This window comes from Choloepus didactylus, chromosome 16, assembly GCF_015220235.1.
Source record: "Choloepus didactylus isolate mChoDid1 chromosome 16, mChoDid1.pri, whole genome shotgun sequence".
In the NCBI taxonomy this organism is placed as follows: Eukaryota; Metazoa; Chordata; class Mammalia; order Pilosa; family Megalonychidae; genus Choloepus; species Choloepus didactylus.
Window position 1 is genome coordinate 55,123,075 of NC_051322.1, and position 27,468 is coordinate 55,150,542.

General features: G+C 36.1%; 1 protein-coding gene across 4 annotated transcripts in view; it reads left to right on the forward strand.

Moving 5' to 3' along the window:
- Positions 1-27,468, forward strand: part of ZNF521 (zinc finger protein 521) — a 305,063-nt gene that overhangs the window by 166,416 nt on the left and 111,179 nt on the right. For 3 of the 4 annotated variants that reach the window (XM_037806057.1, XM_037806054.1, XM_037806055.1), the window contains one exon: positions 11,341-11,425. In XM_037806057.1, the coding sequence (XP_037661985.1) occupies positions 11,341-11,425 (85 nt within the window). The remainder of the gene's footprint in view (positions 1-11,340; positions 11,426-27,468) is intronic. The other variant, XM_037806056.1, reaches the window with a different exon arrangement.

The window sequence follows — 27,468 nt, forward strand, 5'->3', positions numbered from 1 at the left end:
CAGTTACTGAGTTTCACACTTGTGGGAGGCATTGTGCCTAGGCATGTGCACCCATAGACACACATAAGCTAAATTAAAAAGTAAAACATAGATAATGTTTCATATTTTTTCTGGTTAAAAAGTTCAGCCTGCAAAAATCAAATACATGTACCCTCAAATATTGAATCACATACGTATTACGATGGTGAGGAGTTGGCAGGGATTAAAATTAGAAATATTCTCAAATGTCTAGTAAGGATCTTTAACAATAATATTCCAAAATGTCTTTTAAAAGGAGGATTGGTCTACAGAAAATACAACAAATGTAGAATATAAAAAACCACAGTGCTTCCCTTTCACAGATTCTATAAAAAAATGTGGAGGATTTGATATCATTTTTTTCTTAGCATATTCTCATGTTCTGTAGTGTGGAGGAATGTTCTTGAAAAGTGGAAGCCCATTTGGAAAAGGGCCCCATTTTTTTTCTAGGTTATATTTTTGAACAATTTTTGTATGGAAAATTTTCTAGCTTTCTAAGATATATTATCAACGATGATTATGCAGAACTTTCTCAAGTCTACAGCTTAATCTTTTTGGGATAATCTGAAGGGAGCTAGAAGGTCTTACCTGGCTATATGGTGTAGAATCTAGGTAAATTTGGTGGCAGCAATCTGGTTGCCTCCGATAAATTTCTCTGAAAACACACTTATTCTTAGGTATTCATGTTAAAAGCCCATATCACTTTGCTGCAGTATCTTCCATATGTTCCTTCACAAACGCTGTCCGTTTGGCAGTGCACTGGGTTCTGAAGCATAAGAGAGAAACAAGACATTGTTCCTGAAATGATGGGAAACTTTACGATATGATGACACTTGAATACTTTGAATATAGCACAGTTCATTCTCTGGTATAAGTAAACACTGAAAAATGAGAACCCTCAAAGAAGGCAACACTCAGTAGCAAGAGCTAGCAATAGAGAGGAGGGCGCTTATAGAGGCGATTACTGTAAACCAGCGCAGGGATGATTTAAGTACCATGGAGAGCCAACTTGGCAGTGGTTAGCAGTTCCTTTTTGCAAAAGTGCTAGTGGGCTGTGTAAGTGTGGGTGTGCCCTTGGTGGCCTGGAGGTGGAGGCTTGCTGCATAGGCCACATTCTGAGTCATAGCAAGGTCACCTCATCTCTCTAGGCCTCGGTTTCATTGTCTATGATGAGGAAATTGAAATACATGAACCCACTGGTCCCTTCCCACCCTAAATCTAAACAATTCTCTAGTTTTATTCATTTCTTTATTTTTATTTTTTGGAAAGATATTTTTGGAGTGATGACTGAGGAAGAATTTTAAAAATCGAAAGAATCTCAATTAAATCAAGGGGTTAAAAGAACACTACCATCTTTATATATACTTGATTGCACAGCATGTTTTATATGTAAAGTGAAGGAAACACACCTCTGCCCTAAAAAAAACTTATTAAGAGTACGAGCAACAGGAATAATAAAGTAAACACCCACAGTGTTGTGTGGGTGTAACTGCTCACAAGCTTCATGGAGCAGATGGGGTTGAAGAAGCAATTTGAAGGAGGAGGAAGGGAGGCCTGACGTGGATCACTAGGAAAGCTGTGTAAATGGAGGGGATGAATGGGAGAAGACAAACGCAGAATGAAAATTGGGAGGGTGAGAAAAGCATAGAAGAACAATTAGGAGTGGGAGGACTTGAAGTAAGACTTAATAGCGATGAGACTAGGAGAGGACAAAGGTAGTTTGGGCACAGATATGGGTAACTGTAATGATTAAAATAAGAGTGAGTATACTTTGCAGATAAGACATGAGACAACCAGCACGTGAACTATTACTTCGACAGTAGGAGTAGCTGGAAGGATAGTTAGGAATACAAACAAAGGAGAATGACTGGGACTCCACAGGAACCTTCATCTAAAGAGAAGCAGGAGAAAGTGAAGATTATAATTTTATAATGAATAGGTATGAGTCATTCACATATTAATTTATTATGTGTAAATAATTAGGTTATCTCTGTAATGGACACAAAGTTGGGTAAAATGGAGACCCCCTACCTATCCATAAAGAGTTTACCATCTTTTAGGAGATAGATAAATTTCATTGAAACAATTCTGGTACAATGTGTAATGAATTGCCTTACCTCCTCATTTTGGCAACAGTTAGTCAGGAGGAGATTTCAGTTTTTTTGGTTTTTGTGTGTTTTTTTTTTTTTTTAAGGTGAAAACAATCAGTATATGGAATAATTGTTGAGGGGGGATAGACCATATTTTGGTGAAAGGCAAAGTCTTGACTTTTTCAGTCAATAAAAGAATCATTATTTAAATCCATCCCCACATCCCCATCCCCAATTCCTTGTCTTTCTCGAATGTTATAAAAATTTACAAAGTTTCAAAATAGCCAATATAGGAAGTTAACCCCAACTCACTATGAAACATAAATCCCTTCAAACTAGGTACTAGCAAAATATTGTAGCCATAAGGGACTAGAGGCAGATTCCCTGTCCTAACTCAAAAAGAATTAGCACATGCTCTGGTGATTTCTTACCTTGACTACAGCATCAGTTTAGTCTGTCTCATTCAGCCTTTTCCTATTCACTGATTTCTGTGTTATGTGGAGAGGTTGCAGACAGAAATGGATGAGTATTAGATAGGATCTTATGAATGAAGGTGATAGATGTAGGATGACTCACTAAATTGTCTGTTGGACAGTCAGTAAATGAAATTTATTGACTGTCCACTTTATGGACAACATTATAGGAGATGTGATTAACGTAGATTTGGAATAGAAATAAACAGTGAATCTAGATGAAGATATCTTACCTGAGGGTTGCAGTAGCCTGTGTAATAGGGGAGATAAGTGAAGTCCCTTGTAACAAACTCCAAAATCTGAACCAAGAGAAACAAAAGAGTGGAGATGTATTAAATGAGACCATTAAAGCGTCTCATCATGAGAAACTGTGGGCTCAAATCAGTTTTTAATGTTAGACATCAGCGAAATTTGTTAGACCAAATTAGATTTAAACTTAAAAAAAAAAAAAGGGAAATGATTGTGAACTTCAAGATAATAAATTCCTTCTATGAGACTTGTTTGATATAATCCATGGAAATGACTCCATCTTTGACACAGAGTTTTGTTTTTTAAGAAATTCTAGTCAAATATTTCTGAAGACTCAATTATTTCCTGATTTTTGACTACTGATGATATCTTTCAAGAGACAATAGTATTTTAATGCTCTTTTATCTAATATTCAAAAAGAATCCAAGAAAAGCTAAAAAAAAAAACAAGAGGGGGCTTCAACTTTTCCCCCACTTATAATTGTCTCTTCTTGGAGTTGTGGGTTTTATGTGTAAAAATAAATTTGCTTAAATAAATATTTTTTTCTTTCCTGATACCATATGGGCCTGTACAGAGTTTGTCTAAAATGAAAAGAAAAATGCAACCAACTCTTTTAAAATAGAAATCTTTTTCCAGATTCCTCTCTCTAGATTTTTGATGCTCTCTTCTTTTTCCTGTCAGTTGGCCAGAAGCAGTCTCCTTTAGCCCTGTTTCTGTTCAGAATTGTCTTCTAACTCATTCCACGAAACAGCCCCCAGGCTGAACAACTGGCTGGTAGGTCGTAACCATTCTGTAACTCAGTTTTGAACTCAAGCAAATGATCCCCAGATCAATCTGATCTCTCCGAGGGAGCTTTTTCCAACTTTTCTTGACCATGCCCATCTAGAGCTGAATGGATTTAGCTGTCTTCTCTTGACCAAGCCCTAATTCAGACATTCAGTCCTGTAAAGCTTTGCGGTGTTATTTAGGCAAAATGCTTTTAATGATTTAATGTTTGTATATTTTCTTTCCCCACATTATGTTGTAACTCCCAGAGTTCAGGAATCCTGTCTAATATCTCTTAGTTATTAAGCTTCACCATGTACCAGGCATTGTGTAAAAAGCTCTAAAGCTTTTATCTCAGGACATTGACCAAATCTATAAGACAATAGTTTTCTTCTTTTAACCATGATGAAAGCTCAGAATTGAAAATTGGTAATTTCATTTCTCAGAGAATTATTTGGACAAGTTTTTCATCATTAGTAGCTTCCATTGTTGGCACCCATTTTCCCCTTTCTTTAGTGATTTTTAGTCCCCTTTCTTTAGTGACTTATTTTCACACTTACTCAGAATTAAATGAAAAATGATCAGATTAAATTAGTAAAACATCTGAAGTTGAAGGCTGCAGGTTTATTACTTTTGCTCACAAATAGTAGCCATTTATGCTGTTGATTTAAATATCTATCTCATTTGTAATTAATATTCATTCTTGGAATGGTAATGCGTAATGCTATAGTCCTTTAAAACAGCTCGTTTTCCTAGGTATGTTGAACCTCTCTTTCCTCTTCTTCCTTCCCACCCCCTGCCCTGTCACTAGCTTGTTGTATTCACTATGCTGTGATTTATTTTATAATCATTTGTTTAGCCCTTATTGTCATAATATCGAAATTATTGGTTTGTAGTTTAAAGAAACTAAAATATGGCTTCAAAGTCCACCCAACAGAGCCAGAACTAACATTTGTCAAACATCTCTGTTATGTCATAATTTTTCATTCCATCCCCATGATAAACTGTCAAGTAAAGAGTAATAAAGGTAGTTACTATTTAATGTAGGCATAGTTCATGCTAGGCATGGTCCTAAGCACTTGCTTTCTCCCTTGCTTTCCATATCAACCCTAAAATGTAAGTTTTATTATTTTTAATTTACGCAGAAGGAAACTAAGACTCAGGATCATTAAATGGTTTGTCCAGGGTCACACAGCTAAATGCTGGTGCCACTAAATAGCAACTGTTTGCAGAAAGAGGCTCTTAAGGTTGCTTTCCTATGAAGACTGCTGGCTATATTTGGAATGGATGTTTTATAGTGTCATTGAACAATATCCTAATTTCAGGGCCCCGACTGAGTCTGGGACTGGCCTCTCCTCGAGAACCACTGCCTAGGCTTGGGACTGGTGAAATAGATGGGGCTGAGTTATGCAGAACATCCAGAGAAAACGGTGCCATAACTTCATGCTTTGATGCTCCAAACATATAGCAATGATAGATAAAATATAAAAGTAGAAAAACAAATGGGCCTAGTCAAGTTCAAAATATTTCTCTGTCTCTGAGATCCAGAAACCAAATAAAAATCCAAGCAGTTATCCGGGTTGAAGTCAGGGTCCTGCTAGGCTCTATGCCAGAAATAGGAAGTCGTAACTACAGATTAATCCCCATGGGGCAAAGGCCAGGCCTGCTGTTTAACGCAGAGCCTGGAGAGGGACTTCCTTAGCCACAAAAGGAGGCAGGAAAAAAAAATCCTGTTGCTGATCACTACCTAGGACTAGGGCTGTTTTAGCAAACTGAAGGACTAAAGAGGTAGGAAGGCACAGCTCTATAACTTATTACCAAACTAGCCATGTGCCAGCTCTGAATTTAACTTGCAATTTTTCCTATATCCCTGCAGCATAGAAGGTACACAGGAAAGGCTCTTCTGATTCCTAGCTCTGGTCTAGTAGCCTGTGGTGGCCCAACTGCAAACCTACTGGAAAGGCAGGCATGGGCTTAGAAGGAGAGAAAAAAAATTTTCACTGCAAATGGGCTTCAAACCAAGATTCCAAAATATGTGAAGGAATCTAATGCTAGTAAATGCAGCACCCCTTCCCCCCACCCCTCCAAAAAAAAAAAAAAAAAAAAAAAAACAATCTGCTGTAAGACCAAGAATCCATTTCAGAAGAAATTAATTATATGGAACAGTCTGACAAAGACTTTGACATAAGTATGCTTAGAAGCTCAAAAAGATAAATGAAGGAATGATTTCCACTAAACAGACTGAGAAATTATGAAACAAATCCAGGCAGAATTGAAACAAGAACATTTGCATGTTTAAAATTAGAAATGAATAATAATAGTCATTGAAATAAAAGCTTCAGTATGTAGGAAAAGCTCTAGACTTGACATCAGTGAAGAGAGAATCAGTGGTTTCTAAGAAAGTAAGGAGAAAATAACCTAGATCAAAACAGAGAGACAAAGTGATTTCTAAAATACAATGAAAGAGCAGTTAAGACACATGGAGGATAGATGGGAGATTCCAATCTGTGTCTAAATAGTTGTTACAATAAAAGTGAAAGGAGAGCTTTTGAGATGCATAATAATTGAAGGGATGATCACTGAAAAGTTTTGGATTGAAGATAGACATGAGACCTCTGGTTGAATTTGTTCTTTTAGTATTGAGCAAGGCAAATGAACATAAATACACAGTTAAGAACATGAGAGTAGAACTTTAGAATATTAAGAGCCAAGGGCAGGTCTGGAAATAGATAAGGAAACTTTGGGAACCCACTTCTGCTCTAGGGATCTTGGTTAAAGATTCTGGGACAGGGATCCTAAAGCTAAAGTGGTTAGAAAGAGTTCTTTATGGCGTAAGCTGTTCTCCTACCATCCCTGGCACTGCCAAAGACCAAAGCGCTACACGATTTTAAGGAAAGCCCCCGTTTCAAAATGTACCTAAAATGCAATTATAAACTTACCTGCAAACAATGAGTATAAAGTGTGTTAAAACCTACTCTAATTGTTAAAAGAATCCTAACCTTGGTTTTGACTCCAGGTTATAGTATTCATAGTATTCATGAATTATGTGACTTTGGACAAGTCACTTAACTCATCTCTAAATGAGAATCATAATCCCTCCTTTATTGACTTTCAAAGGATTGTTTCGAGTGAAGTATTGTATATCCAAGTTCTTTGCAGAGTATAAAGCATGATATAATGGTCAAAAATTATTATTGCTCTATTATAGAAATGAATGTAATCTATGGTCCTGAGCTCTTAGAGATTATACATTAGATTTGTAATTAATAAATACAAAAATACCAAAAATGTTTGTGAAGCTGCTTGTAACAACTAAGCACAAAATTAATTTTGAGCCTCACCAAGTATGCAGGTGTAAAATTAACAGAGGGTATGGTTAATCAGATTACCTTTAGTATTGTTAAAAACCTGCATGTTATTAATTATCCTGTTCATTTATTGTCACTTTTTATTATGAAAATGTTTAAGCATGTTGAATAGTTGAAAGGATGGTTCGATGAATATTTATCTATCGAAAGGATAGTTCAATGAATATACATCTACCACCTGGATTTAATAATTGTTAATATTAGCTATATATGCTTTATCTATATATGACTATATATGTATGTTTTTCTGAATTTTTTGAATGAAAATTTCAGACACCCTATTTCACCCCTCAATAACTTCAGCTTGTGTCTCCTAATAAAAAGGAGATTTGCCCGAATAACCACAGTACCATTAACACATCTAAGAAAGTTAACAGTGATTCTCCAAAATGTCTAATTTCCAGTTGATATTTAGATTTCCTCAGTTGTGTTAACAACCTTTTTATAGCTATTTTCCCCTCAAATCAGGATCCACACATTGCATTTAGTAGTTAAGTATTTTTAGTCTCATTTCATCTGAGAACAATCTCTCCATATCACCCCCCTCCCCTCCGTAATTCCTGAAAACTGAACTACTAGGTTGAAAGGCTTGATAAGATTCAGATATACATTTTAGAGAAGATTTTTCTGTTGATGATGTCATAGGCTTCATATTGCATAACATCTGGAGGCCCATAATGTCAGGTTGTTCCATTACTAGTAATATTAAGGTAAGTCTTCTGGTTATAGCAATTACCACCAGATAAATCCATTGTAAAGATATGTCTTTCTCTTTGCAGTTAGCAAAGGATGAAACTTAAGAATCTCAGAATAACCTTTTGCCTAATAGTTTTAGCATCCATTAATGATTCTGAGTCATTTTATTTAGAGTTGCAAATGGTGAATTTCTAATTCTGTCGTTCCTTTGACTGTCATTCTTCTATTATGAAGGCTTTTTCTTATCTGATAGGCAAGAACTACGTGTCCTCCTAAAAAAGCAAGGTGATTCTGTCCCTTTAATAACTAATTTTCAGACGAAGAAATTCATGTAATAGTCAACTCCGATGGTAACAACTGAGGTTTTTATTTTCTTTCCTGCTTTTGAGTGTTAGTATGGACTCGATTTTTTTTTCCTACACATTCAGGGTTTTGTTTAATAAAATCAAAGCAATTTACAACTACAAATTGCAATTTTTTTCTTTTTTTAATTTGGTGAAACTAAATATGAAGCATAAATCCTAATGCAGTATAGATAGAATAGAGGAGGGGGGTTAATCAGAATAATGCATTTAAAAAAAAAAAACTATATGTTATTAAAGATTCTAATCATTTTTTTTTTATTTATGAGATGCTCTTTTCTGAAAGTCTCTAAGTACCTTAACCAGAGTATAACTGAAAACAAGAATGTCAAAAAGGCACATTTAAATTGTTCTCAAAATCAATCAAAAATAATGAGGTGCTGGGAAAAAGTTGTATCCTTGGTAATTACATCTATCAGTATCAGAAAACAAAAGAGAACAATCAGGAAATGACAATCCCACTCCCAAGTAGCACATTTAAAAAGGCTAATGAAAAAAAGTCTCTTTTAAAAATTGTACTAAATTAGCATTTCAAGTAAATTGACATCTTAAGTGTTGATAAAGGCCAATCTGGGGCCCAAACAATGGAAGTTCTGTTTCTACTTTTATCTGCTTTTAGAAGAAATTATCTCACTTGACTTTTTTTTGTTGTCTTTCATGTAAAAGGGAGGTGACAGTCCTAGTAAACTCTGTAAGGGTCAGGTCACATGGAGTGTTGGGCTTAATTTGGGTTCTACTTATTAAAAACGTTGATCTGGAAGAAAGTAACTAGGGTGGTGAAAGTTTTTCAAAGCGTTCCTTACACTGTATGCCTGTTTTCAGTCTGAAGTGGAGTTAACATAACTTCCATTAGACAAGGGGATCTTTAAAAGTCCATGGCCTAGAGATAGGATCAATGGGTAGAAGTAATAGAAAAGCAGATTTGAAGCTAGAATTAATCTTGGCCTTATACAATGGGAATGGATTTACCTCTAAGGAATGAGCTCCCCACATCAGATATTATTCAGTTTATAATCCCTTTACATGAAGATGGTGTAGGGGTCTCTCAGATTCTTTGCCAATAGTCTACAGTTATAATGACGGATGCTTTAAGGGTCAGTTAAAATTAATTTTTTACAAATTGAGGGTAAAAATGAATTTTACATCCCAACTTTGAAGAGGAAATCATTAGCACATCCCAATTTGCATGACATGGCTCTGTCTTTGGAAAATGTGAAAGTAGAGTTCAAGCTACAACCTTTTAAATTCATGGTACATTGTTTTTTGATCACATTACATTATCATCTCATCTAGCTATAAATTTAGGAGCTTGTAGATAAGAATATGCCTTTGCTAATGAAAAACGGAATGTAACATTTTAGATAATGTTTTAAGAGTAAAAAGAATTAGTATTTGAATTATCAGTCATGACAAAAGCATTTTCTTTCAACGATAAAAGAAAACTTACATACATCGATCTTTAAATGTGTCAGTTCATTTTGAAGATATTAGTAAGTGGTGGTATTTTATTATTTTGGCTTGTCAAGTGATTTTATTCTTTATTATTAGACCAGGAAAAAAAAATCCCTAGTATACTCCTTCAACATATTCATCAGTCATCATTTTTGGAGACAGTTTTCGACATATTGTATGTTTTACTGTGCTAACAAGAGAAAAGACTAGCCATTAAGTTTATGTTTCTTTGTTTTTCAGCAAGGTCACATATCAGGAATAATGCTAGAAGTATGCTAATAAACAATATATAATGTAGGTCATCTGGGAGTAAGAAATATTTTCTAACTAGTTCTAAAGGGAAATATTGTTGAAAAAAAAGGATAGATGTTATTTACACAACGCATGTTGCTCTATATGTCACCATCAAAAGCATCTTGTAAACAGCTCAGCGTAGTAAATCTTCCGTGGTGATTGTCAGGGTTTTTCAAGTCTGGGTTAGATTTAGATTCAGCACGCTCAATATGCCAAATGTACAAAGACTGTTAGATTACTTAGACAGCTTCCATTGGAAATATGCTCACACTTCTGTGGTTTACAAAGAATACCAGCCACTGTTGCAGGAAAAAAAAAAAAATACCAAGTTAAATTACAATTATTGGGAAAGTTTTATATTAACAGCATTTACAACTTTAATTTTAAATGCAGTGAAGCTAAATTGTTGTACTTGTCTTTGATTTTCTTAGATTTCAAAGAGCTTGAGTCTTTTTAAATTAATTGTAATTTACAGACTAGTATTTCCTATTAATGTAATTAGTAAAACACGTTTATTATATGACTACAAATGAAAAGACATTTCTATAGAAATGCTTGTAACAAAATGTCATTTATGTGATTTTATAAATGTCATTTGCTTACATTTGGGAGATTTTCAAAACGGATTATTTCATAATGGTTTATTTTGTTTTCTAAGATAGTTTTTAATTGTAAATGTCAAATTTCACCATAAAGGAATTTATGTAATTTGTTTTGGAAAACATAACCAATGCTTTATTTATAGAAATTTATCTACTATGTGCTGAGCCCTGTGGGGAGCACAGTAATAAAGATGTGAAATCATAAAGACTATTTTTATCAGAGAGTCTAGCATTTTGAATGAAGAGAGCCTATTTCTCTTCCCAGCTGTAGGACATTTTGACATCAGGCAAATCTTTCGACTTCCCTGGGCCTTGGTTTCTTTATATGTGATGCAAGAATTATAAAAAATCTTGCTCTGTACATTTCACAGAAATGTGAAGTTAAATGATAAAATGGTATAAAAATGTTCATTATGATATGATTTCTTTATGGGGAAATATATATTTAAATGCTAGTTCTTAGCAACTTCTGAAATATCACCTAAATTTCAGTATTCAGCTAAAAATTATAATTTCTGAATCTCTTAGCTATTTTCCATACATCCTAATTTATTAGCCATTTTGCTTATGGATATCTTAAAACACCACCACAATTAGTCAGAAAGAAAGTTTACCTGATCTTAAAGGAATCGTTTTTATGAAATTCAGCCATTTGTTACAGATTTATGTTAATTCTGATTTCTGTTTTTGTGTTAAAGAATCTTTAAAAACATTATACCGTAATGATGAGACTCAGTTTCTTCTCAATGTTGTGCAACTAAACTTAAGGTATTGGGATTAAGCCACTAGTTCTTAGTAAGGGACACATGGAACTTTGCCCAAGAAGCCTAGATAGCAACATATGTAAGACTAGCATCTCAGGAAGACACTGTGAGTAGGGTTGTTATGTTTAAACAAACAAACAAACAGAAGCAAGCAAACAATAAAAAGCTCATGTGTTTAAGTAAATCTGTTTATACTTGTTTCCTCAGAAGAAGACCTATCAGTGCATCAAGTGTCAGATGGTTTTCTACAATGAATGGGATATTCAGGTTCATGTTGCAAATCACATGATTGGTGAGTGACACTCTAAACCTTATTAAAGATAGATTTTTCTCCTACTTGTATCCATCAATGCCTATATAATTAAGCAGAGTTAAAGATAAATTAATTGTTCAACCATCAATGGTTTGCCTCGCCATGATTGATTTTTCTTTTTAATTCCTGTTATTAGGCCTGATAAGGCATTAGCACATTTTATTTTCTGCAAGGGCTAGTTTAGCTTCTGCAGAGGATTATATATCTACTGCCAGTCAAAACACAGGTGATTAACAAATTAAACTTCTAATCATTTTTGCATTATTGAAAACTAACAGGAATGGTTAATGAACTGGATGTTAGCTTTCCATAGAGTTTTAGACAGGTTTTAATTTCAGAAGTTATTATGGTAATGGCACTGCTGTGTGTTGCCTAAGCATCTTTGTATCAAAATCTAAAGTGGTGCATTTTTGTGATAGGGAAGCATAAATAATCTCAATTGCCATAAAATAGTTTTATATGCATGGTTTCAACAGTCTGGAAATTATCATGATCATAAAGACATGCAAAGATTTAAGTAATCTTTGTTTTCATTCCCTACCAAATTTTAGATCTTTGTAAGAGCAGTTTGGGTAAAGATCTCTGAAGTCACACCAGGCTGGTATTTTCAGGGATTTTGCCGTTATCACTTGGGCTAGAAATAAGGATAATCTTTTCGCTTATTCATGTTGTCCTATTATCCTTTAATTCCTCTGGGGTTGCCGCCTATGTTTTTAATTTGATAAGCACTTAGTAATAACACTAATAAGAGTTTTACCAGCCAATTAAACTTTATCAAGCAGATCTTTTATCTACTAGTAAAATGACAATTGCTATTACTTGATACTATTTTTGTTACTCATTTATGTTTTCATACGAGAGCCTTATTTTGTACTCATTTTGTGTTATTTTGTAATAATATAATTGTGATATAATATTAAAAAGTCCAGAAAACCTCATGCTCTCCTGTTATCCAACTGTGAGACAGGAAAGAAATTTCAACATTTTAGACTTTGAACTTGTTTTCAGGGGTAAGCGTGTTTATTATATACTCCTCAGAAGCATTCCAGGAATGTCTAATGGAATGGTTGCTCCAGCCGTCACTAATGGTCATTAAAATCCAACAATAACCAAACTTCTAATACTCTTGTATAAATTAATGAAGATCAATTCAGAAGCATGTTGGAAAATTGATTAATGGTTTTTCAGTAGGATGTGCTTTATAGTTTTCAAATGATGGGTCTGTAGGAGGATTATTGCTTGTAAAAGACTAAATACTTAATTGTGCAAAATGGAACAAATGATAACAGCTGAAATATTGATCATTTTATCTCTGTTTTGCAGATTTAAGTACTAATTTTATTAGTGATTCTCTTATGCATTAAACAGCATATACTTAAATGTTTTAGAATAACACTCCGCTTCTCTGAATGTTTAGTAGATAATAGCAGCATGTAAGAGAGATTCAAATAATGTGTTTCCTTGCAATTCCTTTCTGTTTTGGATTCCTTAGGAAAAATACCATATATAAAGTTTCCAAACTGATTTTTTTGGGGGGTGTGGGATGGGAAGAAAGGGTTGGAAAAATGAATTCTTCTTGCCAAATGATAAACATTAATATTTTCCATCTCTTTATTTCTTGAGTACAGTGTATCAGTAGCAATCATTCATGATTCTGCTTCATGCCACAGTATTACATGGGCTTAAATGAAAACATTTCTTGGGAATTTGCAGCTTATGGAAAATATACTGAAATTTTGTGGGTCATACTTTTGATTAGATCTATTCTGGGTAAAATTATTTGGGGTCCTGGATTTATTCTCCATCGCAGTATCCAGATAAGCACATTGAATATATTTTTCACCACAATATTGATATTCTTTTGCATTGTGGCATCTGAATTGAATGTTGAACATATGAGGATGTTTTGATTTTCCAATTTTCATATCATATTGTCCATAAGATTCGTTGGTATATCATGGCCTTTCTTTTTAAATTGTTTTCTACCTTTTTCCTTTGTATTTCTCTTACATTCCTTGTATCATTAGTGCTTTCCCAAGGCATTTTTCCCCTCTACCTTATGGTCAATTAATATGACACTCACCTTCTCTTGGGATCTGAGCATTTAACAATTCACCTTCCACCAGAGAAGCAAATTCCTTTCCTTTTCACTGAGGGCAGAGTTATTTAATATTCATGCTATTTTTAATAACAAAATATGTAATTCTCTTGCACTTGAGGCCTAAGCAAATGAATAGCATCCATTTAATTGTTTTATCTGTTGACCATGTATCCAAGTCCTTAAACTCTATTCATGTTGTTAGTATCTAGAGAGAGAGATTGCATAACGGGGATGTGTCACAAAGGCTAAGATATCCTTTTTTAAAATCCCAGTGTGATACTTAGTCTTTCAAATGAGGCAGGCAGCATTATTTTGTTGGCTAAAATACCTCCATCGAGGGTAGGTATTTTTAGGTTGTGTTATCTCTGTGTGTTTTTTGTCTAATCAAAAAATAATCTTAACTAGACATTTAGCAGGGGAAGAGGGATTAGGGACTATCTGAAAAGCCTCTTACTCTTTTTGAAAGAGAGTAGATAGTGTTTTTTACAGATTTTGTTTAACATTTCAATCAGTCTGGAGGATGGATTATGTCACCTGATAGAAAACAAAATCTGCAGAAGACCCAGTGAGCTGTAACTTTAAATTCCTTCTTTGACCAAGTCATTTGCATTTGTGTTCATGTCACACACATGCTTTTATGCAATTTCAGTGTCAGGCAAGCCCCATGCTTCTGTCTGGATGTGCTGGGCTCAGGCTATAGGCCAGGGACGTTTGTGAAAGGAGTGTCATCAGTGTTTCTACCAGGTACATAACAGAAGCCCTCTGCTTAAGAGGCATTTTGCAGCTAGGTGTGGACACATGGGCTGTGTTGCAGGAATAATTACTCAATAAAAATGCATTGGGGATTTGATTTATGTCTATTAAGGAAAAAAAGAAAACCTCACTCTCCACCACATATTGACAGAGCTTCAGTAAGAAATCAGACCACTGACTATTGAGGGGTTTCTTTCCTTCTTTACACTCACACACAAAAAGAGCTACAAAATATTTTAACAGATTTCCAGGGAGAAAGATTTCCCTCTTTTAAAGTCTGTGAGAAGAGAACATTTCTCTTGTCTTCCTTTGTTCAGTTCACATAGTTTATGCTGGCTTTTGACCTGAGAATTCAGAAAGAAGCCATTGTGTATCATGTCCTTTAATTCACTATTCACCCATCTCTTTCTGTCAGCGCAGTAAATATTTATTGTTATTTTCCTCTTTGAGATCTGTTATTATTATTTGGTATGGATTAGCACAAATAGAGATGAAAACAGAGAATTCAAATGAGTTTAACCCAGCAAAGGGATTGCCTCATATAAAATTATGAGGCTCAACAGCAGTAGAGTAAATTTGTAAATGCTCTGAATAAAGGGCTGTTAGGCATGAGATAATATAAAGAGATGACATTGCCAAGAACTATTTGTGAGAAGCTTAATTTTTTTCACTCTGATAATTCTTGACCAATAATTACCAGCCTCTAATTATCTATTTTAGTTAGAAAGAAATTTCGATCACTACGGAGGTTGGCATTGCAACTAGCGCATAAATCCCCAAAGAGACAAATGTGTTCCAAACAGCCACAAACAACTGTCTCATGAAACATAGTGAGCAAATTGCAAGCGGCTGGTGGTAGACAACCAGCAGTACATTCACCATCAAAGGCTGGTCGGCTTGACAAAGAGATGATCAAAGGGCAGAAATGACATTGTCCTTGGAATTTATTGCTCTGGTCCTGGACTTTGGAGGACATGTGGTCAGGCTACAGCTATGGCCATTTTTAGCCCACCCTTTCAAAGTTCTATGATGGAAAATACGAAGGGAATGGATGCAAACCATTTACCTGAGAAATACTTTTAGTAATCTACTTAGAATTGCTCCCTTCCTAAGTTTTATTTTTTCATACTTCCCACCCGATCAGAAAGACGGGTGTTATAATGGCAGAGTTGAATCTGAGGTGACAGAGGAACCTGTTTTGTGAAAAGATAGGAAAATCCAGAAATAGTCACTGGTAAACCTATTCTAGACAGATCAAGGGTATTACTTAATGCATTTCGGGGGAAGCTAATATCTTTCTGTCTTAGGAAAGCAAAACTAGAATTTGGGACTTTAAGTGACAGCTGAAATGAAAACACTGATGTCAAGATATCGACTGTTTTTATTCACATCTCTAATACTCAGTGTTTTGTAGATAATTATGATTTTTTAAAGACCATAAAAGAAGTCAACTCTTCTACAGGGCATGTGGAAAAATATGTATGCTATGTGTTGTATTACTAAACATGATATACATCACCGGTGTCAAGACCAAAAGGATGCATAAATCAGGTTTGTACAGGATGGTGAAATTTTAGTCTGTTCCTGTAACAAGTGACATTCATACATCCTGCAATTTGTTTGGTGCCAAGGGTCACAAATGGCATTCTTTCCCCTTTGTTCCTAAGGTGGACAGTCTACTATGTGACTAATCTTCATTATAGCTTTGTGGCATTCATGATCACTTCTGAAATGTTTCAGCTTGACTGCCCTTGCTTTAGAATAGATTAAACCCAACATTTTTAAGTCTGTAGTGGCTTTGGATTTTATATGTCCTAAGGGGAAATATCCAAGGTGTGGATCTCTGCATAGGAAGATGAAGGGTCATGTTGCCCTTTAAACTCTCAGTGTTCATTGGCTGTTTTTTTTTTTTTTAATGAATAGAAATGAATCTACAATCATGCATACATGTGTGGGTATGCATATATGTAAATAAATGTATACCTACAATATGCTAAGAAGTTCAAAGTCATTGGGATTCTGTGGAGCCTTGGCTTATATCTATTCTAAAGGAGAGGACTATTGAACATTTTTTAAAGCATCTTTATTTGATTGCTTACAAAACTCAGGGAATTAAGAAATAAGCATTTGGTGTTAACTATGATGAAATACTGGCTTATTTGATCAAGAGCTGGATTTAAAAAGATGAAATCTGGGCAGTTTAATGGTAACAGAAAGCTACCCTCATGTGGGCAATGCTGGCTTATTTGAAAAGCCCATAAAGGGTTTCTCCATGGACCATGCAAAAGGGATACTTTCTCTTTAATAGCCATCTGTACAGGAGAGATGAGAAGTGGGCCAGGTCATCTCTTCTCAGCTGTCATGGTATTAACGTAGGTAATGGAGCAAGCTCTGCGTTCTGCTGGGTGTTGTTTTTCATAGATGTTCATCGATTTACACCGATAATTCTATTTATTTCTTAGAGTTGGTCCAAATGAACCAGGCAGAATAACAAACACCAAAGCATTTCAAATGACTTTATCTTTGTTTATAATGTAACTTTTGTCTAAAAAACGGTGTCACACCTACTGTGCAGATGGCTGCATGATTTGTAAACCAGCCAAAATATTTAAACAAATGTGTGATCTGGGGATAGATTAAATAAAGGATAAAATGGAGTGTGGGCCACAAATTCTAATAATCAGATGATTTTAAGTTGTGTGCAGTGTGGGGTGATGGTTGCAGCGATAGCAGGGAGAGCTTGCCAATGACAGCAAGGTGCCTTATAGATCTCAGGATGGAGCCCGTGGCCTGGTGGGCCTCAGTTTGAGAACCTCACATTTGCTGTACAGCTGGCAGCTCTGTATGGGGACATCAGATAAAACTTATGTAAAATGAAGTGTTATTGCTTAGTATGAAATTGTTCAGAGAGGGAATTTGCAGACAGTAACTGAAAACAGAATTCGTGATACCAATGAAGCAGACTGTAAATATGAAGAGGGCTTAATTATCTGCGCAATTTAACAAAAATTCAAGATGTATTCGGAAAGGACATACCCGGGCATAAATATAACATAGCTGCACTATTTACCAAGTGCAAAGTGGGGCCACAGGAACTTGTCAGGACTCGTCTATGATCGGCCTTCCTAAAAACAAAGACCATTTAAAATGAAAAAAAGAAGAAAAAAAGAGACTTTTTAAAATTTTCAACAACTTTTAGGGATAAGGCACAATTTCAAGAGTTCAGCTTGGGTGTTTGGATTCTTATTTCTTAAGTAAATTTTAAAGAAAATCTTTGGGTCTATCTCTTAATTTCCATGTCAAGCTATTAGAAGACAAATCAGGATGTTTATCCTTGTTTTGGGTTTTAGGCTGTGTCTAGCAGCTTTGATTTACAAGAGTAAAAAATACTGGCAGTTAGCGTAGTTTCTAATTTACAAGCTCCATAGAAAGTCTATTAGACAGTTCTTGTAATGTGAATTTTCTTTAAGACCGAAGATTCTGGCTGAGCCCCTAGATAGATGGAGAGTTCCGTTTCTAGTTACTGTTTAGAACACATTGCGCTTAAAGAAGCCTCAGAAGAATGTGGTTCTCAGGCAGAATTCCTGGGTGTCAGCCTTTTTTCCTAGGCTCTGTACAGCGACTCTAGAAGAAAAGACTGAGCCACATGAATTTGCCACATGCCTGGCTGCTACTCACTGGTGGGACTTTTGGCTCTCTTTTGGTTCTCATCTTTGACTTACTGTAGAACATGCCGTAAGTGCATCTGGTTTTCAGTCACTGTTTGATAACGTTCATTATCAAATGTGGGTATATCTGTTCCTGAATGAACTTTGTATAACATTTCTGAATGAAGGATGCCGAAAATCATCAGCAATGGATCAAACAGATCCCTGCACGCACACACACACGCAGGCGTGCACATACATACGTCGTGACCTATTTCCACGGCATCAGTTCACACACATAAACAGCAGAGGTCTCTGATGACCTATTTCCATAGGTTATCTCCTCGTTTCAGGGCCATTAGAAGCAGTAAACAAAGGAGAAGGAGCCAATATGGAGAGTGGGTATAGAACTTCAGCTGCTCGCATTGTTGCATTTGGTGAGCTGATGGGTTTTCAGAGGTCACCTTTAGAATTATGCCTATGACAGCAGTAGCTACCTGCCAAGATTGCAAGGTATCTCGCAGCTCTCAGGATGGCGCCTGTGGCCCGGTAGGCCTCAGTTGGAGGGGTACACATTTGCTGTACAGCTGGCAGCTCTGTATGGGGCAGCCGTGTGGGCTGTTAGGGAGCTGGAAAGGAGACAAGCATGAAATTTCTTCTAACCCCAACTCTGTTTTTCTGTACTGTTGGCTGCTTCTCAGTTCCTTGACAAAAAAACCAATCAGGCACCCTTTAATCCGCCTGTGATTACCACTGGTATAAAAAGAGAAGCATAATGAGGAAAAATGCCTCGTTTTGTTGCCTTCAAAAGCCAACAAATTGGAGTTAACTTGACAGGAAGTGGCTTAATAATTAGATTATTTATTTATTCCTGACACATATCCCCCTGTTACTAGTCTCAGGAGACCCTGTAGATGGTACGATTTTCAAGCTGCCATTACTTCCCTGTCTTCTGTGAACAAAGAAGCTACTGTCTATCAGTCAATTAAATGCACTCTTTAAGCAGAGGCTGCGAAGTCCTCAATGGGTAGAGCTGTGGGACATTGTGGCTGATGATTCCTTTCTCTGTACTGTACATCACACTCTCAACTACGGTCCCCACAGAGATGGAATAAAGTCATGCATTAAAATATCACTTGTTGATTTGTTTGCTAATGAAGAGCCATTGGAATGTTTGTGTATTTCTATAGCAAAATTGTTGATAAAAGGGACTACTTGCCTTCCTTTCTTAGTTCATCGGCCATGAGCGCTTACTTAGGAATTATTAAAACTAAAGTCAGCAAACAACAGAATAAGGAAAAAAAAAAAAAAAAACTCTGATAACAGAAGTCATCTTATGATTTGTATCCAATTAAATGAATAAAGACAGGAAAAATGGAGAAATAGTGTCATTTCAATCCCTTGATTTCACTGCATTAACCCAAACACCTTGTTTTCTCTCACAATATCTCTAAGTATAAAAAGATATTAGAATTCCTTTGTGAGAATGATGTTCTTAGAAATTTTATTTTTTTGTTTACGGTGAGTGGCATATTTGTAGCAATTTCTGTAAGTCAGCGGACACTTCCAGAAGTTTTTCTGGAGGGCTTAGTGGGGCTTTGAAAACCAAAGTAATGCAACATCAGACACCATCAAAAAGCCACGTGGGTCAGGCAGAAATATGACTTTCCTTCTCTGTTTGTCACTCTTTGTGTTTTCTTCTTTTTTTTGCCCCCTTCCTTTTCTCCCCTTTAACATTACTTTATTTCCATGTAAGTTGTGGTGACTTTTCAAGTGGTTCAGGTCTTTGTTTCTAAATATACCCATAAACTTCTTACTATTTAGTGCTTACTGTGCACAAAGTCTTTCTTTGCTGGACTTTCTGGATTCCCCTCATTTGATTCTCTGTTCTAAGAGTGCATCCGGTTGTTAGATTGGAGGCTTAGAGATCTGTCTAGACTGGAAGACTCAGATAATACAACGGCTCAATGATGAAATATTTAGCTGTTGGCTCTGTGATTTAGAGAGATAAATACGGAATTTAAACAGAGGCCACTAACTTTCCCATCAGATTTTGTAAAGAGTAATCAAGGCTTGAAGTATAGTTTTCATGATAATTGACAACAGGCTATAAAGAATTAATTGAAGCCATTATCAGATGGCTGTATTTCTTATTTCTACCCTGTTATTCCAAGTCATTTTGTTAGAAAAAGCTTAGATACTTGGAGGTGTTCTATAATAGAAAATGTATTTGAAACCCTTTCATTAATTGGTGATTAATATATTTCAGGATTAGTTTAAGCAGGGCCCTACCTCCTGCCCAGTCAAGTATGTTCTGGTTAATATCCAATTATCTGCACCTTCGTAGTTATTATGTCTTAATATCTCAGATATGATAACCAGAAACTTGAGAGTAATGCTAATGAGGAGCATAGAGCAAGAATTAACCAATGACATACTCAATGATCCTTGGTGAGAACAGAATCTTTTTTTTCCCTCTAGCACATTGTTTCAGCATCTTCTTGGTACTCATCGAAAAGTCAAACTTTGAACAACAGCAAGCAAAAATTAGACACTTAGTTGTTTTCTCTTTTAAATAATAGAAACATGAATTTGCAATGCTAAAGTTTGCCTAAAAACATTTAGTTCATTTTATAGAGAGTAAGAATAGGAAACAGCCAGTTTATATTTCCCAAACAGGGAACATCATATTCTTTATCTCTAACTTTTAACAAAGCCACAAATTGTTACCTCTTCAAAGGATGTTTTAATCCTGATTACATTGCAGTCCTTTTTATTTTTTCGCTGAGATACTTTTCCCTGCTACCTTTTATCCTCTCTCTACCTAAATTTATCACCATGCTGCATAAGTGCTGCACCTCTACTTCATGTTCTCACAGGAGTTTTCACTTTTGGACAGTCTGACTTAGCTCCTAAACCAGTGCCTGCTCTGGGGTAGTGTGTGCTGCTTCAAGCCATGTTGCTTTAAATAGTGTGCCTTGTACATTACCACTTTATATGCTGTATTGTAATGAAGCAACATCAGTAAATTGCTGTGAAGGGTGATTGTTGCACGGGGACAACTACTACACCTTGGGGTCCATTTGCACCAGATTATTCTTTTTATTGTTATTATTACTTCCCATCTTTACTCTCTTGCTGCCGAACTTGCTGTTGGCCACCGGCGCAACACAGAGGGATCTTGAGGGGCGTTGCAGACAGCCTTTTTCTCTTAGGTACACACCAATCACTGTTTAATTCTAAGCCCAGATATCCTGGGCAGCTTTGTGGTTCTTTATTGATGCTCCTTTACTTTGTTGACCTCCTGTCTAATGTCCCTCGCCTTCCTTTTCTTAAAAGAACACATTTACTGTGAATGAAAGTGGCGAACATTTCTTTTCAAAATTCCACGTAGCTGTTATAAATCTATAGTAAAGATGGCCAACAATTACCCATCCTGATATGTCCCTTTCCCCAGAGAGGTTTAATCATGTACAAAAGGGATCTAAATGGGATTACTGCTGAAGGAAAAGATTTGTATTTTCAATATCTTCTTAGGTTTCCTAGGACATACATAAAGTCATTATGAATATTGTCTATATTAGTAATTCTCTACATTTATTTATAAAACAGCCTATTTCCTGCCCCCACACCAACCCCTTTCACCCAATAACTAATAACAAAATAATGTAGATACAAGATATAAATCAGAGATCTTGTGCTCTTATTAAACAGAATTATGAACAAGGGTTTAGCCTAGGGGTATTTGTATGTGAATTTCGGATGACTATCCCTTGTTGTCATAATTTTGGTAGCTGTATCCATTTGTGTTTTTCAACTTGTTATTGCAGCTGTTCTGTTTGTCTTTTTCTGAGGCTGGGCTACTGTGCAGCATTCAAACTAAAATCTAGAATTAGAACTGACACACCTTCAACTGAACTATCAAGTCTTTTAGAACTGCTCGACCAGTGACGCCAGTCCCACCCTATCCGACCGTACACGCTTCCGATTGTGGGCCAAAGAGCATTGATTTTTAGCTGTCATTTCTAGTGCGCATACTGTAGAATTGAAATTTAAACCTTAATCCACTCAGTAATGCAATTAATTTTTAATGTGCAGTAATACTAATTGAAATAGCCTGAATTTAGTAAGTCACCGCAAGACAGTTTCAAAAGCAGGAGTCTCCACTGAGAAATGGGAGGACAGATAATCATTGTTACAGTGTTTACAGAATAAATGCTCACTCCGCAGGCCTCCAGTGGGAAGAGAGCTTTCTTTAAATTAGGCTATCTTATATCTCTTTGTGAATACAGATATCTTTTTAGAGAGAATTCCTGCTTTCTACCTACCATAAGAGGCTAAAATATTCTGGTTTGCTCTATTTTAAGAAGGTACTTTTTTTACTAAAAATTTCTTAGTACAGTTTGCCCACAATAATATTAAACAATTGAAAAACAATTATGAATGGTTGCTAAAGAAGTCATGGATTAAAGCAATAGCTCTGATGAGTAGTCTCATTATATGACATAATTTTGACATACTATACCCAGATTTGGTGAACACATATGCTTTATTATCTGTCTGCAGATCTGTTGCCTTGTTTTGGTGTATTTATATTCCTGTGAACCAAACGTATACCTTGCTTTCTTTTGTTTCAAAACTGTGTTCCTTTAGCTTTTGCATACTATTTCAACATGGACTTTTAAATGTTTGCGAGGTTTTTTTTCTAGCCATAGGAAAGTTTTGCACAGTAAAACCCAAATAGGTTTTTTCAGTCATTTCTAGACTAAATACTTTATCTAACCACATCTATCTGCAAGTAAATGAGTACTTTTTAAAATGTATCACTTCTACTGATGAATGGGCTTGTGGAGTGTTCAAAATGAGCACCAGCATTAAGTTAAAAAAAAAAGAGGCAAGCACTGTGTATCATCCTTCCGTGGCTTTCACATTATAGTATTTAATAAGCCGATAGTGCTGTTAAATGTTTAGTAAAGGTTCCCTCATAACCCTACCATCCATCCAAATGGGATTTTAAGACATTTTTTGCAGCACATGAGTAAAAATGATACTAGAGAACTTGAAGCGGCTGTAGCATGACATATTTTCTAAATGGAGTGGGGGGTGATGGTAACGTAACACAAATGCATTAAGCAGATTCACACCTACAGTTCAAGCTGGCTTTCAGTTTGTCATTGTTAAGTCAAAGTGCTGCTGGGATTATTTACTCAGGGTCCTTTTGTTTACAAAGAAAAAAAAAAGGAAGACCTTATACTGTGATTATTTTAAGCAGTTCTAGCATGAGTTGGGCTTTCTAGTAGGTATTTTCATGTTTTCAGTGAGTAGGGTGAGAAGAAGACAGAAGGATGAGGGAGTACCAATTTATAGTCCAGTAACAGCATATTATCAAACCTAATTGGAGTATAATAAGCTAACTCTTTTCAGCATCTATTTTGGGTATGTTATGCCAAATACTGGATGTTAGATACTGTGGTACACACTGACCTGATGCAAGATTTTTTTCTTATAATATTTGATACTTATTACCCAAATAACAATAATTTTCCCTCTATTCTGGAATGAAAATTGGTTTCTGGAAGCCTTAGGTAAAAGTATTGCCAGGAAACGACGTTGACGTCATTACTGCCTTCACATTGGTGGGTTGGAATTCACATTTAAACCTTTCAGTGCTTAATAGCACTAATAGTTTTGAAGGTATAAAGATAAAGCCTGGTAGTTTGTTCAGATTCATATGTAATGTGTTTGGTTTTTCTAGGAGCCTCTTGGCTAGCTTCTAATTTTCATCCTATTTTATATGCAGTCAGTGGCCACAGTATTCAAACTGCAGAGAGACAAATCTCATCGGTAAAACATGGCTTACTCATCTTAGTGGTTATTTGTATTCTCATAAGAAGAAACACAGGTTTTATTATGATTGGGGAGGGGGATTCATTTCGTTTTGAAGTTATTTATGTATATCGCATGTATGTTCATTTTAGGACTTTCATAGTAAAGAATGAATAAAAGAGGTATGTAGCTTTAGGTATACCCGTAGCAGAAGGGAAGGAAAGTGATGTGCAGTTCACACATAGGTGTGTTTAGTATGCAGTGCTTGATGTATGCTGACCTCAGGTTACAAGAGTAGAAAATCCCATTTTCCAGCTTGTTTCCAATGTAGTAAAAATGCTGCTTCAGTTGCTTTATGCTACTCACATTGGGAAAGGTGCTTATACTGTGATAATTATCATCAAGGAATATTAATGCGTTCAGCATTTGTAACCCAAAAACTCATTATAGCTTAAGCTGTGCATCATCTGTGAAGAGAGAACTTTGCCAGAATCCGCTCTTCACAGGGGTTGCCTCCTGCTTGCTGCAGAGTGGCCAGGGTACTGCAAGAGGTCACTAAGGCTATTTTTGAAAGCTGAAGTTTTGCAGTTTTTGAATCACTACCTTCTGTCTAAAGAGCTTATCGTTCTTGCCTCAAAATGTCCTCCCACTAATTGAATGCATAGTGAAGTGCAAAAAAAGAAAAAGAAAATGTAATAATAAATAAATAAGAGGTAACTGTATCTCATTAGGTAGAATCCAAGAGGGTTGGCACGTATATCCACACCAAGATAATTGAAGTATTTGTGTCTTCCGTTCTGTCATTGAGCAAAGGGATTCATTTACTCCAGCCTCCTTAAATCAGGTGCCCTTGGGTTTCAGATAGAAATGCCCCCACTGGGCCTCCACTTCACAGGCCTTGGACTGGAAATTGTGTAAATAAGACTGCAGGGTCAGCCTTCACTTTTCAGCAGCAGTGTCCTTAATTAGTCTGTGACAGTTTTTCATACGAGCCTGAACTGTTCCTGGAACCACTCTCCACGCATCTAAGACATCTATGTAATGCAAAAATAGATATTTTTGTATGTTTGTTTAAAATCATTCTCTGGGGGGGATATTGGCGTGATGGGTGCTAGCATCTCTGGGTGTGTCAGGAATCCTGTAACTTAATCTGATCGAAATATCTGGTTAGGCAGCTCCATTATAAATCACAGGTGGTTAGTTTCATAGAACATCATGCCTTCACCTGTGGTGGGAAGCTTGTTGAAAGGGAGCTGTGTGCCTGTGATATTTTTGCGTGATTAAATCCCATTATTTTCCTTCTCCTGATCCATTGCTTGTTATTTCCCATAAGTACCATTGCTCCATGTGGCATGCTACGGTTTGCATCGGGCCAGGCAGAGGGCACTGATACTCAGTTCTGTCGGGCTGCCTGGCTTGGCAGGAAGCTGTGCTTCTGAGGTCAGATTGTGAACCTGGCCTTGCTCCTGGGAGTCCGAGAAAAATATGTTTCATAACTTCCCATAGACCTAAGCGAAGAGCAAGAAGGAAAAACATGAAACCCATAGGCTCGGTTTAAATGAGCTGGAAGGTTGGAATTCATCAAGCAGGGAAGCTTACTGTTGTTTAGGAGGCTTCCTTACCATGAGGGGGTCCCTGGAGTGGGTGCCAAATTGGTCACAGCAGAGGGCTTTGGGGGGTAGGCTAATCATTCAAACAGCCCAGCAGGCACAGACACACGAGTAGAAAATCTGGAGTAAACTTGCTGAAATAAGAACTCACTTGCCTGTTAAAATCACTTACATGAAGGAGCGTTGATGGAAAGAATACCCTGAATTCAGTGTAGATATTGCAGGCTTGTTCTGCCAAAGCTGATTTATTTGTTTTGTGTGTATGTGTTTTGAATGGGGAGGACGTTTATTTTATGCAGTGGCACAGTAATGCCACAATTTGGGTGAATGTCCTGAAGCAGAGGCAGCTTCTCAATAGTTTTGGGCTCTAATGCTGACAGTATAGTCAGGAGATACAGCGGTGGCAGATCATCTGTGAGGATGGAAACTTAATAATCTTTATGAATTCTGAGTAACTTATAACTCTACTTCCTCACCAAAGAAACATGATGAAAAAAAAAATTGCTTCTAAATCCTTCAGACGTTTTCTGCCCCTTGTGATAGATGCCATTCTTTTTACCTTGAGGCATTAGAAATGAATGTGTCTTTTGCAAGAGATAAAAACATACACTTTAGAAGGAGCATATTGCATTTTCATGTATAAGTTCACTATTTGCACTCGATGTGGTGAAATCCGAATGTGAACAATTGCTTTTGACGTGATTTCTGTGTATCTTGTACCCCAGGAACTCTGCATTATGATGCTGAAATGCACCATCACATGTGATGAGTGTGATGCTGAAAACCTGGAAATTCTATGAGATTGCATTCCATGTCCAGGCAGTTTGGGATTTCTTTAACTTCTTTAATTACTGAAACAATTTAATTTATCTTTAGTAGCGATACACTGAGTAAAATTCTGTATGTGCATGTGTATCTTTCAAGAAAAAATTATAATCTTCCAAGTGTTATGGGTTTTTTTCTGAGAGGCCAAAAAGCTTTTTATTGCTAAATGAAAGGTAGTTTTAACTTTCTTTAAAAGTCTGTTTTTCATAATCTATATGGTGAACTCTCACATGTTATGTTATAAGCTAAAATTTAAAGTACATTCATTTCAAAGGTTTTTATATGTCTGATTTCTGAATTCTAATACAGATTTTCTCTCAGTACCTGTGGTTTCCTATTTTTTTTCTATGGGCTTCCTTTAAAAGAGACATTTGTAGTTCTCCTTGTGTGTGTGTGTGTGTGTATGTGTGTGTAAGCATGTACTCGCTGCCAGCCTTTCCCACCAAAAATAAGATGGTATGCCACTCTCTGTCTTGTGTTTAACGTGTTTCCAACAGCTCAGAGATGATATAAAAGTGAAATGAAAACCATGCAGCTTATATTGGAATCTGATGTTTGAAAGAGAGATATTGGAAAAGGATGTTTTTTGGCTTGGCTCCCTTTTTAGATGTAATTGCTCCTTCATTAGGACTTGGAAGAGTTTCCTGTGGTTAAATTTAACCAAATGGCTCAGAATAACAAACTTGTACATTCTGAATTCCAAGGCAGCTCTGTATATGAAACATGATTTTCCTAATTTTAAAACACACATATGTACTCACAACACACACACACACATACACATCACACCACCAACAGTTTGTAAAATGCCGTGTGGTATTATCTCAAATCTAGTTTGTTAGGTATTGGTAATGGATTGATATGAATAGAAGTATAGATACAAGAGATACATTTCAAAGGGTTTGGAGTTTGTTTTTGGTAAGGACCAAAATTTGAGCAAACATGTATTGAGTGTGGTAGATATTGCACTTGAACAGATGTTAATCATTGATTCTTCATGGCCATGACATGAGGTTGTTATCATTACCCTCATATAGATGACAAAATTGAGGTTTGAACAACTGGCCCCAACAGACAGGGCTAGTGGCCATTAGTACAAGGAGACAAACCCAAACTTTCTTGAATCCCTCTCCATGACTTTCAGCTCATGCAGCATTAATCTCTTTATGCATGCACAAGTTGCTCAATTTTGGAGCCTGAATTGTAGTATTGTTGGCAGTTATTTTGTTAACATTGCATTAAAGACTGATGCTGATACCA